The sequence below is a fragment of the Talpa occidentalis genome, unplaced genomic scaffold, assembly GCF_014898055.3.
Source record: "Talpa occidentalis isolate TD23 unplaced genomic scaffold, MPIMG_talOcc4v2.1 talOcc4.8, whole genome shotgun sequence".
Lineage (NCBI taxonomy): Eukaryota > Metazoa > Chordata > Mammalia > Eulipotyphla > Talpidae > Talpa > Talpa occidentalis.
Window position 1 is genome coordinate 73519421 of NW_023605194.1, and position 15991 is coordinate 73535411.

The 15991-nt window shown below is 39.9% G+C and overlaps 1 protein-coding gene across 3 annotated transcripts in view; it reads left to right on the top strand.

The window, feature by feature from the left end:
* ELK4 (ETS transcription factor ELK4) overlaps positions 1 to 15991 on the top strand; it is a 56766-nt gene extending 40775 nt beyond the window's left edge. For all 3 annotated transcript variants that reach the window (XM_037498023.2, XM_037498022.2, XM_054690763.1), the window contains exons 2-5: positions 1919 to 2134; positions 3785 to 4654; positions 5659 to 5775; positions 8016 to 15991. In XM_037498023.2, the coding sequence (XP_037353920.1) occupies positions 1928 to 2134; positions 3785 to 4654; positions 5659 to 5775; positions 8016 to 8111 (1290 nt within the window). In that variant the 5' untranslated portion in view covers positions 1919 to 1927 and the 3' untranslated portion in view covers positions 8112 to 15991. The remainder of the gene's footprint in view (positions 1 to 1918; positions 2135 to 3784; positions 4655 to 5658; positions 5776 to 8015) is intronic.

Genomic DNA, 15991 nt, shown 5'->3' on the forward strand with positions numbered 1-15991 from the left:
GGGTGGGGGGGTGGTGAGAGTATTCAGCAGAGACAGAGTGGGGAACACAACAGGCAGGCTGACTGAGATACACTGATACACTGCTGGGGGAAGCAGCAGGGAGACAGGAGAGGTCTGCTTGGCCATGTGGGTTGCTCCCTGGCTGGCTGGGGATGAACTCTGGGGATCAAACTCGAGCTGCAGAGACTGCCGATTGCTTCACAGTGCGGTGCTTAACCCTTTGCGCCACTAGGGATGCACCGCTTTTCCTAATTTTTAACTAAGTTCTTTATATAATTTTGATAGAAGCCCATTATGACTTGAAAATATTTTTCTTCTAATTATTGTTTTCTCACTCAATAGTATTGTTTGCAGCACACGTTTTAAATTTTTGATACGGTCTAATGTACCTATTTTTGTAGTATTTTAATGGAATTGATGTAATTTGTTTTCAAGTCCTATTCTCATGGACAAGAGATCTCATTCTCAGATAAAGAGGAAGTTTGTTATGTGTAAAATTCTTTAATTGGCTTCTTGGTACTTACGAGTGTTTGCCCAGAGTTTCTCCCCTAAAGAATCCTTCCTAATAAATGGGGTGTTTTGAAGTTTTATGAGGCAAATAACTTGGCAAGAGCATTTTGCCTAAACCAGTGGTTATGATCTGGGATGATTTGTCTCCTGGGAGAACATTTGGCAATGGCTGGAGATGTTTTTGATTGGCGGGGGTGGCGCTACTGGCATCTAGTGGGAAGAGGCTAGGGATGTTGCTAAATTACTGCAATGTTTAGGGGACAGCCTCCAGGAATAAAGAATTATTTGGTCCTAAATTATCAAAAGAACAAGTTGAGAAACTTTAACCTAAACAGAGATCCTAAAACTTGAGATTTTGAAAGATTTTTCAGTTTATGTCTTGATAATCAAATTAAGGTTGCTAATCAGATACAGGAAGATCTATGCAGATGGAATCCCTGTGGACAGAATGGTGACAGAACTTGTAAATTAGAGAACATTTTGCTGAATTTTCAGTGCTGCCAATTCATATGTAAATTATATTTATGATAATGGAAATTATCTGGAGGAGAAATACCAGTGGAGCAAAGTAGATTATTCCCTACACCTCTGGATAACTCTGAGACACACATATACATCCTAGCAAATAAACCAGCTTGGGCCGATTTAGATGCTGTAGTGGTGGTCTCCTTGGAGAATATGGCAGAGTTGGTTTTTTTTATGAAGGATTTTTTTAAGATTCATTTATTTATACAAGAGCTGGGGTATAGGTCAGAGAGGCGGGAGAGTGAGAGGATTTACCAGAGACAGAGCAGGGAGTAGAACAGGCAGATGGACCGAAAGCACTGCTGAGACAGGAGAGGTCTGCCGTGCCATGTAGGTATCTCCCTGGCCAGCTGGGAATCAAACCTGTGCTGCAGAGGCTGCGGAACAGCTTCATAGCACTGCGTTCAACCTTCTGCACAACCGGGGAGGCCCTATGGCAGTGAGTTTTTAAGATAAAAGTTAACAGCAGTGATACTTGAATGACTGGAAATTATCAATTGGCTCCCATAATTTATGGAGCTAGTTTTCTCTCAGCAAAACTTTTCTTAAGCAGTGTGGCAAGCTTGAGTTTGGACTCTGAATCCAGATTGCCTGGGTAAATCTCTGCTCCACCAGTTTCTTATGTGGCCTTAGATATTTTAGTTAACTCTTTGGAGTCAGTTAGTTTTTCATTTCATTTGTTTTCAAGTCCTATTCTGATCCACTGAGATCTCATTTCTAGATAAAGAAAAGGAAGTTTTTTTCTGATAGCATCTGTCATGTAGGACTGCCGTGGGGATGAGATGAATGACCATAGTGAGAGCAATTGGAACCATGTTTGACATGTGTGCTGTGAACACGTTGGTTGTTTGTGTAATCTTGTGTCTTATCTGTGCTTCTTCAGCTCATTGCTATGGACAGCGCCATCACCCTGTGGCAGTTCCTCCTGCAGCTCCTTCAGGAGCCTCAGCACAAGAACATGATTTGCTGGACCTCTAACAATGGGGAATTCAAGCTTCTGCAAGCAGAAGAGGTGGCTCGTCTCTGGGGGATTCGAAAGAACAAGCCTAACATGAATTATGATAAACTCAGCCGGGCCCTCAGATACTATTATGTGAAGGTAATACACATCCTGGTCTTGTATTATATAGAGAACCTCAAACCCAGAATTGTTCCTTCTTTTCAATTGAGTGTATCAGAATTAGTGTCCTGATTTACTTTAACCCAGTTTATTTTCTAGCTCCAGCAGTTTGGAATGAGAACGAAAGGTATAAATGTTTCAGCTGTATTGCTATAAATTCTTAGGCAGTATCCTTTCTCATTACACATATTTTATTCCTAATTGCAATAGACTCCTGCCCCCCACCTTCCCCCACTATCAGCATCACCCATCATGGTGGAACATTTGTTACAATCCATAAATCAACATTGACTTATTGTCATTCTTTAAAGAAAAAGTGAGGGTAGGGTTGGAATAAGAAAAAAGAAAAGCGAGTTTTTTTTTAAAGATTTATTTTTATGCAAGAACTGGGGTACAGGCCAGATGCACGGGAGGGTGAGAGGATTCACTGGACATAGAGTGGGGAACAGAACAGGCAGACTGAAGAAATACACTGCTGAGGGGAGCAGAGGGCGAGACAGGAGAGGTCTGCTTTGCCATGTGGGATTCTCGCCGGCTGGCTAGGGTCGAACCCGTGCTGCAGAGGCTGCGGACAGCTTCACAGTATGGCATTCAACTGCCTGTGCCACCAGGGAGACCCCTTTTTTTTTTAAAGATTTATTTATTTATGCATACAAGAGCTGGGGTACAGGCCAGAGGTGTGGGAGGTGAGGGGATTCACCAGAGACAGAGTGGAGAATAGAACAGGCAGATTGACCGAAGTACACTGCTGAGGGGAGCAGCAGGTGAGTCAGGAGAGGTCTGCTGCGCCATGCTGGTAGCTCCCTGGCCGGCCGGAGATAGAACTTGTGCTGCAGAGGCTGTGGATTGCTTCATAGTGTGGTGCTTAACCCCTTGTGCCACCAGGGAGAGGCCCAAAAGTGAGATTCTTGAGGATAAAGTCTTGGGTGTATCATAACTTACTTTAAAAATTGTCATTAGTACTTATTTTTTTAGCTTTACTTGATTTTTGCTTTCTAGTTTAACTAAGTATATAAATTAGTACCTAAAAGAATAGTGTTAGTATACAGTTTTGAATTCTTAGTTAAAATTTTATTTATTTGTTTAATTTGTATTTATTTTGAATGCTTTCTTGGGACTAAATGGGTAAAATAAATGACTCAAAAGGATAGAATTAGAAAAAAAAAAGCTGAGATCTTAATTTCTTTCATCTTTAAGTGGTTGATCTTATCAGCTTTCCTTTATGAAGATAGGGGGTAAGAAGCAACTGGAATTTCTGAAGGCAGGAGGAACTTTAGCAGAATAATGTTCTAAATTCCTTTCTGCTTATTCAGCTTGTACCTTCGGAGTTATTTGAAATTGCAGTTTAGCATTTTTGACTTAAAACAGATATTTGGTTGAGAACATTAAGCAATAAAAATCTTTCAGCATTTATGTAACATTCGTTCAGTTGTTAATAAGACATTTAAATGTTCTAATTGTATGTTGCGTAATAGTAGGGACTGTTTGGTATCGACAGATAAATTTAGATTTTGAAGCTCTTAAGTAAATTTCTTGTCAAATAGAGAACCTTATTAAGTCAGCCTTTTTATGAGCTGTGGGAGGTAAGTTTCTAAGAATACATATGAATGCTTATTTTATTTATTACAGAATATCATAAAAAAAGTGAATGGTCAGAAGTTTGTGTACAAGTTTGTATCTTACCCAGAGATTTTGAACATGGATCCAATGACAGTGGGCAGGATTGAGGGAGACTGCAAAGCCTTCAGTTTTAGTGATGTCTGCAGCAGTTCCAAAGATGTGGAGAGTGGAGGGAGAGAGAAACCACCGCAGCCTGGTGCCAAGAGCTCGAGCCGCAATGACTACATACACTCCGGCTTGTACTCTTCATTTACTCTCAACTCTCTGAACTCCTCCAATCCGAAGCCTTTCAGATCTATAAAGATTGAGAATCCAGCTGAGAAACTGGCAGAGAAAAAATCTCAGGAGCCAGCACCATCTGTCATCAAATTTGTAACAACACCTTCCAAAAAGCCACCCGTTGAACCTGTTGCTGCCACCATTTCAACTGGCCCAAATATCCCTCCATCTTCAGAGGAAGCTATCCAAGCTTTGGAGACTCTGGCTTCATCCAAACTGCCATCCCTGGAAGCCCCAGCCTCAGCAGCCGGTGTAACGGCAGCTTTTCCCACCCCACCTCCTGTTGCATCCGTGTCCCCTTTGCAGGAGCTGCCGGGAACTCCATCACCGCCACTGAGTTCCAACCCCGACATCGACACAGACATTGATTCAGTGACTTCTCAGCCAATGGAACTTCCAGAGAACCTGTCTCTGGAGCCTAAACACCAGGATTCAGTTTTGCCAGAAAAGGACAAAACAAATAATTCATCAAGATCCAAAAAACCCAAAGGGCTAGAGCTGGCGCCCACCCTCGTGATCACTGGCAGCGATCCAAGCCCGCTGGGAATATTAAGCCCATCCCTCCCTACCGCTTCTCTTACGCCAGCACTTTTTTCCCAGGTAACTCTTTTTTTTCCATTTAGTGTTGCCATTGTTTGCATTTCTTATCTTTTTAAACAGGTCCAGAATTTATAATCTCAAGGTCTCATTCTGCTGTGTAGGCTTATGTGCTGTGTAGGATTATGTGACCCTGTGAAAGTCACCCCATCCCCCGACTCAGGATTGTCAAAATGAAGGGGTTGGAGCATTTTGTTTAAAAATTCATTGTTCTATAAGTGAATACATGTTTTCATTTTTCTACTTTTTCCTAATGAAAATAATTCTCTTTTAAAAAAGTATTTAATGGGGCCTCCCTGGTGGCGCAGCGGTTGAGCTCTGGGTTGCGAAGCTGCCTGCAGCCTCTGCAGCGCCGGTTCGATCCCTGGCCGTCGGGCGAGGGTCCCACATGGTGCGCAGACCTCTCCTGTCACCCGCTGCTCCCCTCAGCAGTGTACTTCGTCAGTCTGCCTGTTCTGCTCCCTGCTCTGGCTCTGGTGAATTCTCTGACCCTCTCACACTTCTGACTGTACCCAGTGCTTGTATAAATAAATAAAATAAATCTTAAAAAAAAATCTTTAAAATAAAAATAAAAAGTATTTAATGTACTTCTTATAAACTGATCGGTATCTTTAGAAATCAGTGATAATCTAAGGTCAGAAAATAATAGATCCTGAGAACTCAAGAAAAAGACTGGTGTGATGTTGAGTAACATGTTTGTACATAGATATTTCTTAACTTGCTCATCTCGTATAACATTTTATTAGATAGATTACTCCCAGATCTGCTCATTATCAAGGAAAAAACCTGTTTGTGATTCAGTTACCCATTATTTCTTCATACCTGAATTCTTCAGACAGATTAGAAAATACTTCAACTCTTTCTTAGGTCATAATTTCTAGTTTTTTCCTCGTTATAAAATTTCAGACTTGGTGGTAAAATGGGCTGTATTTGGGTTCAGGGCTTCTGGTGTATTGTGACAGTCCTGCTAATTCAGATGAGTGACTATTTCATCTTGTGTGTTGCAGACGCCCATCTTACTGACGCCGAGCCCCCTGCTCTCCAGCATCCACTTCTGGAGCACTCTCAGTCCAGTTGCGCCCCTGAGTCCGGCCAGACTGCAAGGTGCTAGCACGCTCTTCCAGGTAAGTGACATTAAAAAAGCCTCATGTAATTGGTGCATGGTAATGAAGAAAGAGGCAAGAAGGATACTTCCTACTTTTTAGCTATTTTAAAACTTCTCTCCAGTAGTTTTTAGATTTATGTTTGAAGTTCTAAGTGTTCATTTTTCAGCAAGCAAGCAGCTAAGTTAAATATTCTTAGCAGTTTCCTTTTTATTATTTACTATTACATACATTTGAGTTAAACCAAGAATTGTTTAATACTGTAGTAAATTTTGAGGGCCTCCCCAGGTGGTACAGACGGTTGAGCGCTGCACTATGAAGCTGTCTGCAGCCTCTACAGCGCTGGTTCGATCCCAGCCGGCCGGCTGGCCGGCTAGGGTCCCACATGGCGCAGCAGACCTCTCCTGCCTTGCCTGCTGCTCCCCTCAGCAGTGTATTTCGTCAGTCTGCCTGTTCTGTTCCCCGCTCTGTCTCCGGTGAATCCTCTTACCCTCCCACGCATCTGGCCTGTACCCCGGTTCTTGTATAAATAAATAAATAAATATTTAAAAAAAAATAAAATACTGTAGTAAATTTTGAGCCTGCCCTATTTGTTTGTCATTTTAAACATGAGAAATCTTCTATCTCTAGAAACACACATACATGTATATGTGTATATATTTGGGGAATGGGGGTAAGGATCTACATGTAAGTTTCTCCTTTCACCTGAGGATTTAAAGAAAAATAGCGACGCGCCTTAAGAATAGTATATCAAATACTCCCATTTCCCCCTCAGAAATGATCATCAACATTTTTTTTTAAGATTTATTTATTTATGCATACAAGGACTGGGGTACAAGCCAGAGACGTGAGAGGATTCACCAGAGACAGAGTAGAGAGCAGAATAGGTGGAGTGATTGAAATACACTGCTGAGGGGAGCAGTAGGCAAGACAGGAGAGCTCTGCTGCGCTATGTGGGTAGCTCCTTGGACAGGGCTCAAACTCATGCTGCAGTGGCTGTGGATAGCTTCATAGGTTGCGTCTTAACCCCTTGTGCCACCAGGGAGGCTCTGATCATCAACATTTGAAAATATTTTTAAAATGAATATTATATATTAGCCAAGATACTAGGAAATATTTTATGGTTATAACTATTTTTTGCTTAAAACATCACCTAGACTTTATAATTTGTAGACTCTCTTGTGGTCAATTCATTTATTTACTCAGCAATGACTTCCCGAGAGATTTTCTTATATATTGTAAGTAAACTTTTTATTTGTTTTTTGGAAATGAAATAGGGAAAAGAAAAAAATTAAGAATTTCTGCATGTTGTGGTTTGTTTTTACTTTTTTGGCAGAAATTTTTAAATTTTTGAATAGAAAGTATTGAGAATCTTCCTTATTTAATTTTTACATTTTTCTTTGCCTTTTACTGGCAGGTAACTGAGTTAGCATGATCTGAGATAGTGAAGTCATATGCATGTGTAGCTTCAGCTGGAATCTCCCTACAGAGGGAAAGAATTTCAAAATAGGGGCCTCTGTGGTGGCCTAGGGATTGAGTCTCAGCGCTATCACCATTACAGCCTGAGTTCGATTCCCGGTCAGGGAGGTGACCCACATGGCGCAGCAGACCTCTCCTGCCTTACCTGCTGCTCCCCTCAGCAGTGTATTTCAGTAGATTCACCTGTTCTGCTCCGCACTCTGTCTCTGGTGAATCCTCTGCACCCCCCGTCAACCCTCCCACACCTCTGGCCTACACCCCAGTTCTTCTACGTGGGAAACAAAAATTCTTTAAAAATAAAAGAATCTCAGAATATATGATGGGGAGCCCTTTTCCTATGGTGAGCACCCCGTAACTATTTGCACCAGTTATAAATAAGTTAATAAATGGGCATGACTATCTGGGCCTCTTTTGGACCGTCAGGTCTGCTTTGTAAGTGAATCACCCTCCATAGGGCATGTTGTCATCACTGAACTTTCTGAAACCTTCATTTGAGGTTACATGCAAACTATAAACCTCAGGTTATAAGGGAAGCTGTAGCCTTTTTCTTTCCATTACATCAGGATAGGTTGGAGAGTTAATATTTAACAGGTAGGACAAACAACTTTTTCTTTAAACTTTTTAATGACATAGTCTTCTGTGATAAACACTCACTACCTTTGTCCCGTGAGCCACTGCCAGCGTCTGCTGTTTTCTGCCTCATGGAATAGAATAGGGACAAAAAGTGAAAGTTGGAGTTTTGAGTAACAGGATGATGATAATGTGTTTTATTTTCTTCTCAGTTTCCTGCACTGGGCAGTCATGGGCCATTTACTCTGTCTGGCCTGGATGGACCTTCTACCCCTGGCCCATTTTCCCCAGATCTACAGAAAACATAACCTATGACTTGTGGAATGAGAGAACCGAGGAATCAAAAAACAGTGACAGTCAACATGATTACCTTTGAAGTAAGCAATTGGTAATTCCTCAAAGCCAACAAGAGACTGCTGTGAGTGCTCCGCTTCCCTCTGAAGTGCCGTTTAGGACTCCCTGTGAATATAGACTCAAGATGGACTGTGTATAAAAAATGCCTTAATTGGGGTCCAAACTTCACCTCCCCCTTTTTTCTTTTTTTAAAAAACATCTTGAGCTATGTTGTAAAGGAAATTTTGGTGGGGGTTAGCAGCTTTTGTTTTGCAAGAGCAATTAAGAACAAAGTTGCTCTTTCTACCTTTTTGGGACCCTTTGGCCAGGAAAAAAATTATACTTTGATTATATTGTTTAGAGAAATATTAGTTAAATGAAATTGGTCATGTATTTAGAACTAAGTGTACTCTGCTGAATAACTAAAAGTAAGCTGGGCAAAAGCAGTGGAGGCAAAAGAATGATTCCTATTTATGCAAAGTAAAATGGGTCAGCACTACCAGGGAGAGTCTGTTTTGCTGTCAACTGTAACATGTAAGTAACACCACAGAAAGACATTTACATTCATTCATGGTGGGTCCCTTCGCCTTATGTGCGATCGTGTCTGAACCCGCTAACGGTGCGTGGAGCTCGTCTGTAGGGTTTAAGACAGTGTTTGGGACAGCCAGTGAGAACATGGGATCCATGTCTAGCATGTGGTCTGCTTCTGGGTGGTCTGACCACACAGCACAGCGCGGTAGATGGTGATGTGTTAGGAGGACGCACCTTGCTTTTGAAAATTTGAGGCATCTCTGAGTGAAGAATCGTGTAATTTGAAACAACATCTGGGGCTTTTCCCAGTTAGAAGTTATGCAGCACGAAGGATCCTTTCTCTTTTCTGTTAATTTTACCCTATTTTATAGGTTTATTTGTCTTTAAAAATGTAAGGTTGTTAGAGGTTGAGATACGTTTAAAGATGTCTTTAGGAAGATGAAAGGCAAAGTCTCCATATCTGTAGTGAGGTAAAGATGTGCTTATTTCTTTGATTTTTTTTTTTTTTTTAAATTAGGAGCAGGGTTCCTTTGGAAATGCTCAGACATAGGGATTGGATTATTCATATTGGTGATGGTGAAAAATTTCTAAAGTGTAACAATCAATGTCAGGTACCGGAAGATTGGCTGGTCCCCCAAACTGGATAGCAGCATCGTAGCAGAGTCTTTTGAAAAACTCAGCTTTAAAGTCTGGTTTTAGATTATGTGCTGCTGCAGCCACCCCCACCCCCCTGCCCATTAAATTAGTCTAATCCTAGAAATAGTTCTTGTAATTAAGTCACATGAGCTAAATAGAATGAAGGAGTAAGGACTTGAGGATTCAAAATGACACTGATACCAATCAATGTCTTCCAGATGTTTCGTGTTTGTTTTGAATCTGTTTCTATACAGTGTGGAGAAGCTCTCATAGGAGACGTCTTCGCTAGTTCATTAGCAGTGCAGGGACAATATTCAGGGAGCTGCCTTCATGCCTGTAGTATTGGAGACCTGTTACTGGTTCATTTGTGGTTAGGAGCTCAAAGTTCTGTTCCTAAGATGTGCAATAGTAGGATTGAAAGGTAGTGTTCAGAAGTGATGGGGAACAGACATATTGGATTTTTTTCCTGTATTGAGTTATTTAGTTCGCATGCCTGTTTGAAATTAGAGCTCTCTGCAGCACTTTTGAATAGTTAGGTTAATTAACAATTTTTACATTAAATAAATAATATTGATGGCTTGATTTAACTAGATATTTAAAATTTTGAAAGCACAGAAGGTGTTTTATCTTTTTAAATTAATGGAGAAAAGCCATTGGTTTTATTTTCACAGATGATTTTTTTTTGTAATTGTTTCAGCACAGGGGTGCCTTGTGAACCAAGGGCACCATTAAAACTTGGTCAGAGCAACTTCCTAGGAACCAATTTTACTGAGTCCTACATCTGTAAACCTATCCCTGCAGGTTTTGAGTAGGTTGAGTCCTCAGGGGGTTAATGATGATCTGCTTTCTCCTTGCGGTCAACTCATCTAGGGAAGCCTGTGTATTTGTCCCCTTTTAAAGGAAAGTACCACCTTAGCTGAAATGCATGAGGCAGACCATTCTATTTGTAAACTACCTCCTTCCTGGAAAACTCTGTTTCATGTTGTTTTGAACATCAACAGAGTTCTTACCATCAAGAGATGATACCCCACTTAAGATCAGCACTCACTGGCGAGGCTTATGTTCAGTAACTGGCTGGTGTCCATCACTAGTCACTTTGCCAGGTTGAGTAGGTATTGGGCAGAGCAGCCTACGTGAAAATAGTAGAGCAGGTTGAATGAGATTTGAGACCCTCTGCTGTGATTGTCTTAGCTCATCATCTTTTCTGGCCCCTGGCTACTTAGTGGTGTGCTGGAAATACTTCACCAGGCTCTGTGAAGGAGGAGAAAAAATCCCTTAATCTGAAGCCTTTGTTGATTTCGCCATGTAAATTACCCTCCCAGTGACTGATTTTAAGCCGTCACCTTGGGCTGGAGAAGGGATGTGCACTGTTACTGGCTCAGAGCCCCACACTTAGCCAGCAGACTACTCTTATCTGGTCCGCCGTGTTGGGTTTGCACATAATTTTGAAAATAATTTTTCTTATCCATATGCTAATTTAAAAAAATCAAAGTAAAATCATGTTTGACTTCAGTAATCTTTTTTTTTAGTGCTCTGTCATAGTGCTACTGTAGCATCTTTTGTGCATTTAAAGATAGAAACTTCCGTTGATTTTTTTTTTTAAAAATTTATACATAATGGAAGAATCAGGAAACCCTCAAAAGGTCAGTGTTAAGCTTTTTAGAGTTTAAATATAGGCTTATTTCTCCCCCCCCACCACATTTTGGTGGGTAAAATATAGGTATTATTTTTTCTTCCAATTTTGATGGGGAAAGTAAGTTATAAGCCTGTATAGTAAAAGGGTACTGGATTTTTTTTTTTAAACTGGAAAACTCCTGGAAGATTTACATACCATGTTAGAGATCAAAAAAAGGCCAGGCTGACTTTAGAATCTACTTTCCTGGCATAGTATCCCATCTTCTCTATACTGTATGTCACTTAGGCTTTGAGGAGAAATGACTCAGAAGCTTGGATTCTTGAGCTGTAACTGCGGGCTCTCTGTGGTACTCCTCGGCATCACTCCCACCTGGCATTGCATGATAATGAGCAGATGACATGGTCTCATCCTTATCTCAGAATTTGTGTTACGATTTCTAAACTCTGACTTCTGAAAGGCAGATTTATATGTTTGCAATGAATTTAAGCACCTACAAGGCCCTGGTGAGAAAAGCAGTCTTCATTTCAGCCTTTTTTTTTTTTTTTTTTTTTTGTGTGGGACCCTTGCTGGCGGCGCTGCAGAGGCTGCAGGCAGCCTCTCAGCCCAGCGCTCAACCGCTGTACCACCAGGGGAGGCCCCATTTCAGCCTTTTTTGAAGATACCTCTTGATCAATGAAAGGTTCTGAGCACAAATTCCCTGTTGTGGGGTCTGTGTATGTATGTTGAGTCACATATGCAGCAGTAATAGCTACATGGTAAGTGAATCGGACATGAGAAGACATACACAAAAATAGGAATTAATGATGGCACACAAAACAAATCTTGAGTAAAGTTCTAGCATTTTCTTTCAGCACCCAGTAGATTGCCTTGTGCACCCTCTCACAGCTCACTCTCTTCTGTAAAAGACCACTGACCCAGGATATTACTTCTCAGTCCAATCTTGGGGCTACAGGGGATATGGATACTTTTGTTGTGATATATGAAGAACTACTTTACATATTTGGTCTGATTTTTATGTAAAATCCCTAGAAGAGATTTGGAACTTTTCAAGAGAGCTTGTTACCAACCTTCTGGAATTTCATTTTAATTCTTTTTTTGTAAGTCACCAACTAACCCATTTCACCAGTGTTTCCCAGGGCTTCATGCATACTAGTTTTGATAGCCTGTTATCTCTTTCCTATTAGGTATGACTCCATAATTATTTTTATCTTACTCGTCTAGTTAGATTTATTTTGGACTTTATTACCATCAAACTCAGATTTTTTCAAGTTGCTTTATGTTAAAATATTTAGTGACCTCCATTTTCTTGCCTTATTAATTTTTTATTTTTAAAATTTGTAACATTTCAGCATCTGAACAAATATTTTCCTGAGTGGGTCTGTTCTGTTTATCACTTACTATATATGCTTTTTATTACCCACGCCAGGAATCTAGAACTGTGCTGAGGTGCCATTCTTAGGTGTGTCAGTGAGAGTGGGGAGGTGCACAGGGGGTGAGTACAGGTCTCTCTGCAGACACCTGCTCTCTGAATGAATCACCAAACCACAGGGAAGATAAAAAGAGTATTCATGATGAAGTCTGTCATTGGAGGGCATGACAGAATAGATCATTTCTAAAATGGAATTGAGGAGTTAATTGTTCAACCCATAGTAATGTAAGTCAGCCATAATTATCTTTCTTAACCAGGTATTCTGACCAGAAAATGGGGAAGGCATTTGTTAAAATTATCTTCTTGGTTTGGGGTCAAGAAATAAATGTTTTGTGATTGTTTTTAATGTTGCTGGCATTGCCTGAAATAAGGTGCCCTCTTACTTCTCTTATGTCATCAGAACTCTGCTTATGGAAGTGTTAATCTTAGAATCTGGAATTCTTGCGGTGGTATTGTATTAAGCAAGGAAAGCAAGGTGGTTTGATTTCCTTTCTTGTACTTGGTGGAACGTGTTAGTATAAAAGTCACGTTTTGACCTGCAAACAGCAAATCTGAACGGTGAGTTGTTAATATAGTGTAAATGTTGCACCTGAAGCTGCCAGATTCTTCTAGCTACTTTTGGGAAAAAATGAAAAAAAAAAAAAAAAAGTGATAGGTTGACGACCTGCCAGAAAATAGCACTTTGAGGGTCCTGTCTGTCACAGCTTAGCTGTTGTGAGAGCGGAAGCCCAGCGTGGCTGTGTGAGGGGAATGTCAGCCCTCGCTTTCTCTAGAAACCAGAAGATTCAAGCTGTTGCTGACGTCATTTTAAATGAAACCTTTAACGAGAAAATTCATGAGGGATACAGTCAAACGTAGTAAGTCTCTTGAACTCTAATCTTTTGAGTGTAATAATACACACCAGGAAGTTTTATGAGATTAAAATTTTTATCTTCTAATGTTTAATTGGGAGACCAGAGCTTTTCTTTCCAAGTCATTCAGATTTATTGACTGAGCATGTGTATATACTGATGAACTGATGAGTGTATGTTTTTGTATGTCTAAGTAAATCTGTTTTCAAAGGGAACATATATTATTCATCCTCCAGGATGGCTCCAAGGCTATTTTATACTAAAACTTAAGAAATTGGCTGCACTTTGCAGTTGCCACTTTTTAAAAATTAATGTCTTGCATATTTGTTTTTTTTTAAATACATAGACTCATAGGCCTTAAAAAGAAACTGCTTGCCAACATTTTAAAAATAAAGTGCTCCATGTGACATTATCTAAACAAAATCATCTTAAACTGTTTTCTTATGTTCTTCAGGTATTATTGAGCAAATAGGATGTCCTTTCTTGAAATTTCTACATTTGCTTTTGTGTAAAATCCTCATTTTGTTGGGCTCTAAGTTTCTCAGAGAAGAGGTTTATAGAAGCAGCATTTCTAAAATAGAGTTCACCACAGATAGACTAGAAGAACTCTGGCATTGTGGCCTACTTTATCCTTTTAAAGTGACTGTACATACGGCGCGTTAGTGGAAACTGCAGTCTCGGGCTGGATAGTTCTGTCCACTTTTCCTTGTTTTCCCTCTCATAAGGGTCCATCTGGTTGTTACCCCTTCCAAGGATTAGGAGCCATATGAGGACAGGCCTGGGATCTTCTGGACTAGGGGGGATGGGGGTGCCCTGTGGCTGAGCCTGAGTTCTCGCCAGTGGAGCCATGCAGGTATACCTGGAGGTCAGGGGTAGGCATGCCAGATGCTGGTATTAAATCGCTTGGCACTTTTGGGGCACCATTATTAGCACTGTTTTGTTTTTAATAACTGGAAGCACTTAGTGATAATGTTTAATTTCTTCTTAAGCATATTGGGGGTCAGGGAAGTAAGGTTAATTTCTTGTTGATGTTTTCTGGAACTTAAGGCTGTTTTGGAGAAGGGAAAAATGGGCTGCCTAATGAGCCATTCTTCTGGACTCTGGAAGGTTTGCCCTTTGGGCTAGGTTGCTTTTAAACAACTTATAAACAATATTGTGCTTTGTAGAAATGCATCACTTTTTAAATGATTCACAATCAGAGGATCACACACAACTTTGTAAACTATCCATTGTAAGTTTCTTCTTTGTTTAATTGTTGCTGCCTGTCTGTTATGTAGGGGGCATAGGCCCTTCTAAGACATTTCATAGTTTTTGTTTTTGAGGGCAGTATTACCAGTGGCCTTTATATGTACAGTACATTCATTGTTTATGTGATAAAGTAGCATATTTTATGAACTTCCCTGTCTAGTGAAATGAAGATGCGTATATGTAAAAGTAGGAAAGAAGTGAACACAATTGATTTTTGATACCTGAGGCTCTTCAGTTTTGCCATCCTATGTTTTCTAATTACAATCACCTGTTTCCTCACTTTTGCCTTCTAGCAGTTTCATTTACCTTTGTGCGTAGGGAAGATTAAATATGAAACTCAGTCCAGTCATTTTGCTACTTCGGTTTGAAGTGAATAAAATTTTTAATTAATTGTAATTAACTAATTAATTTTTCAGAAGTATACCCTTAATTCACCAAATATTCAAGTTGGCTTTTTAAAAAAGCATATCATTTTGCATTTTGAAGAACAAATAATTCTCTCTGAGTCCTGCTGGGGGGTCTTCGAGTGTGGATATCACCTGAAAATTAAATGATGTTAAATAATAAAATTGATTTTCATCTCCCCAATCTATTACCCTTATGTAAAGCCTATATCTGCTGTGGGGTTAACACAGGAGAGATGTGTTCTTTATGTCAGTGTCTTCGTTAGGGATCTGTGGTGACATGTCAGGGTGCTTTCCTCAGACCTAGATCAACACCACTGATAAGACAATTGCTTTTTTTCTCATTTCATTGACATCTCTCTCTTAATATGCAGTATCCACCACTTTTGTATTTCTAGAACACTCATCTATAAGGCAAGAACACATCTACCCAAAGGAGTGAATAACTGTTCAAGTGTCATTAACAGTTTATCTTGACTTTATTGTAACTTACATTAGGGAAAACCTGAAAGTATTAAAATCATATTTTTCCTTTTGCCTACAGAAAGCAATTAAAATGATGGTAACTGCTAACATTTATTAAAATCACATTAATTGTTGATGCAACTGGAGAGAAACCACCATTTCTTCCAGCTAAGCAGTGTGACTCTTCGGGAAACAAGGGAGTATTTCTAGGATGACGAGCGGGAGTCTTGAATCTGTGTGTGCAGCAGAGAAACTCCCAGAGTCTAGGCAGGTGGGGGAGGAGGTGTGCTGTCACTTTGAGGGTGTTATAATATGCTGCTTTTAAAAGAAAAAGTATAGTTGCAATTCAGTGCATCTCCAGACATAGGAAGGGGTTGCTCTGAATAACCAGTCAGGTGATCTTTTTCTATAGCTTCAAGTTTTATGCAAAAACTTTGTTAAATTCTGCAATGGTGATATGCATCTTCTTAGAAAGATGTTAACATTTAAAAACTTATTTTATGTAAGAACTGACAGAGGAATTTGTATAATTGCAAGCTGACTTTAAGAAAGTACTACAGGAATTTACTAAAGTTCAAAATTATATAGATGTGTTAATGGATATATGTGCAACTAGATATGGACAATTGTATTTTTTTAAATAAATATTTTTAAC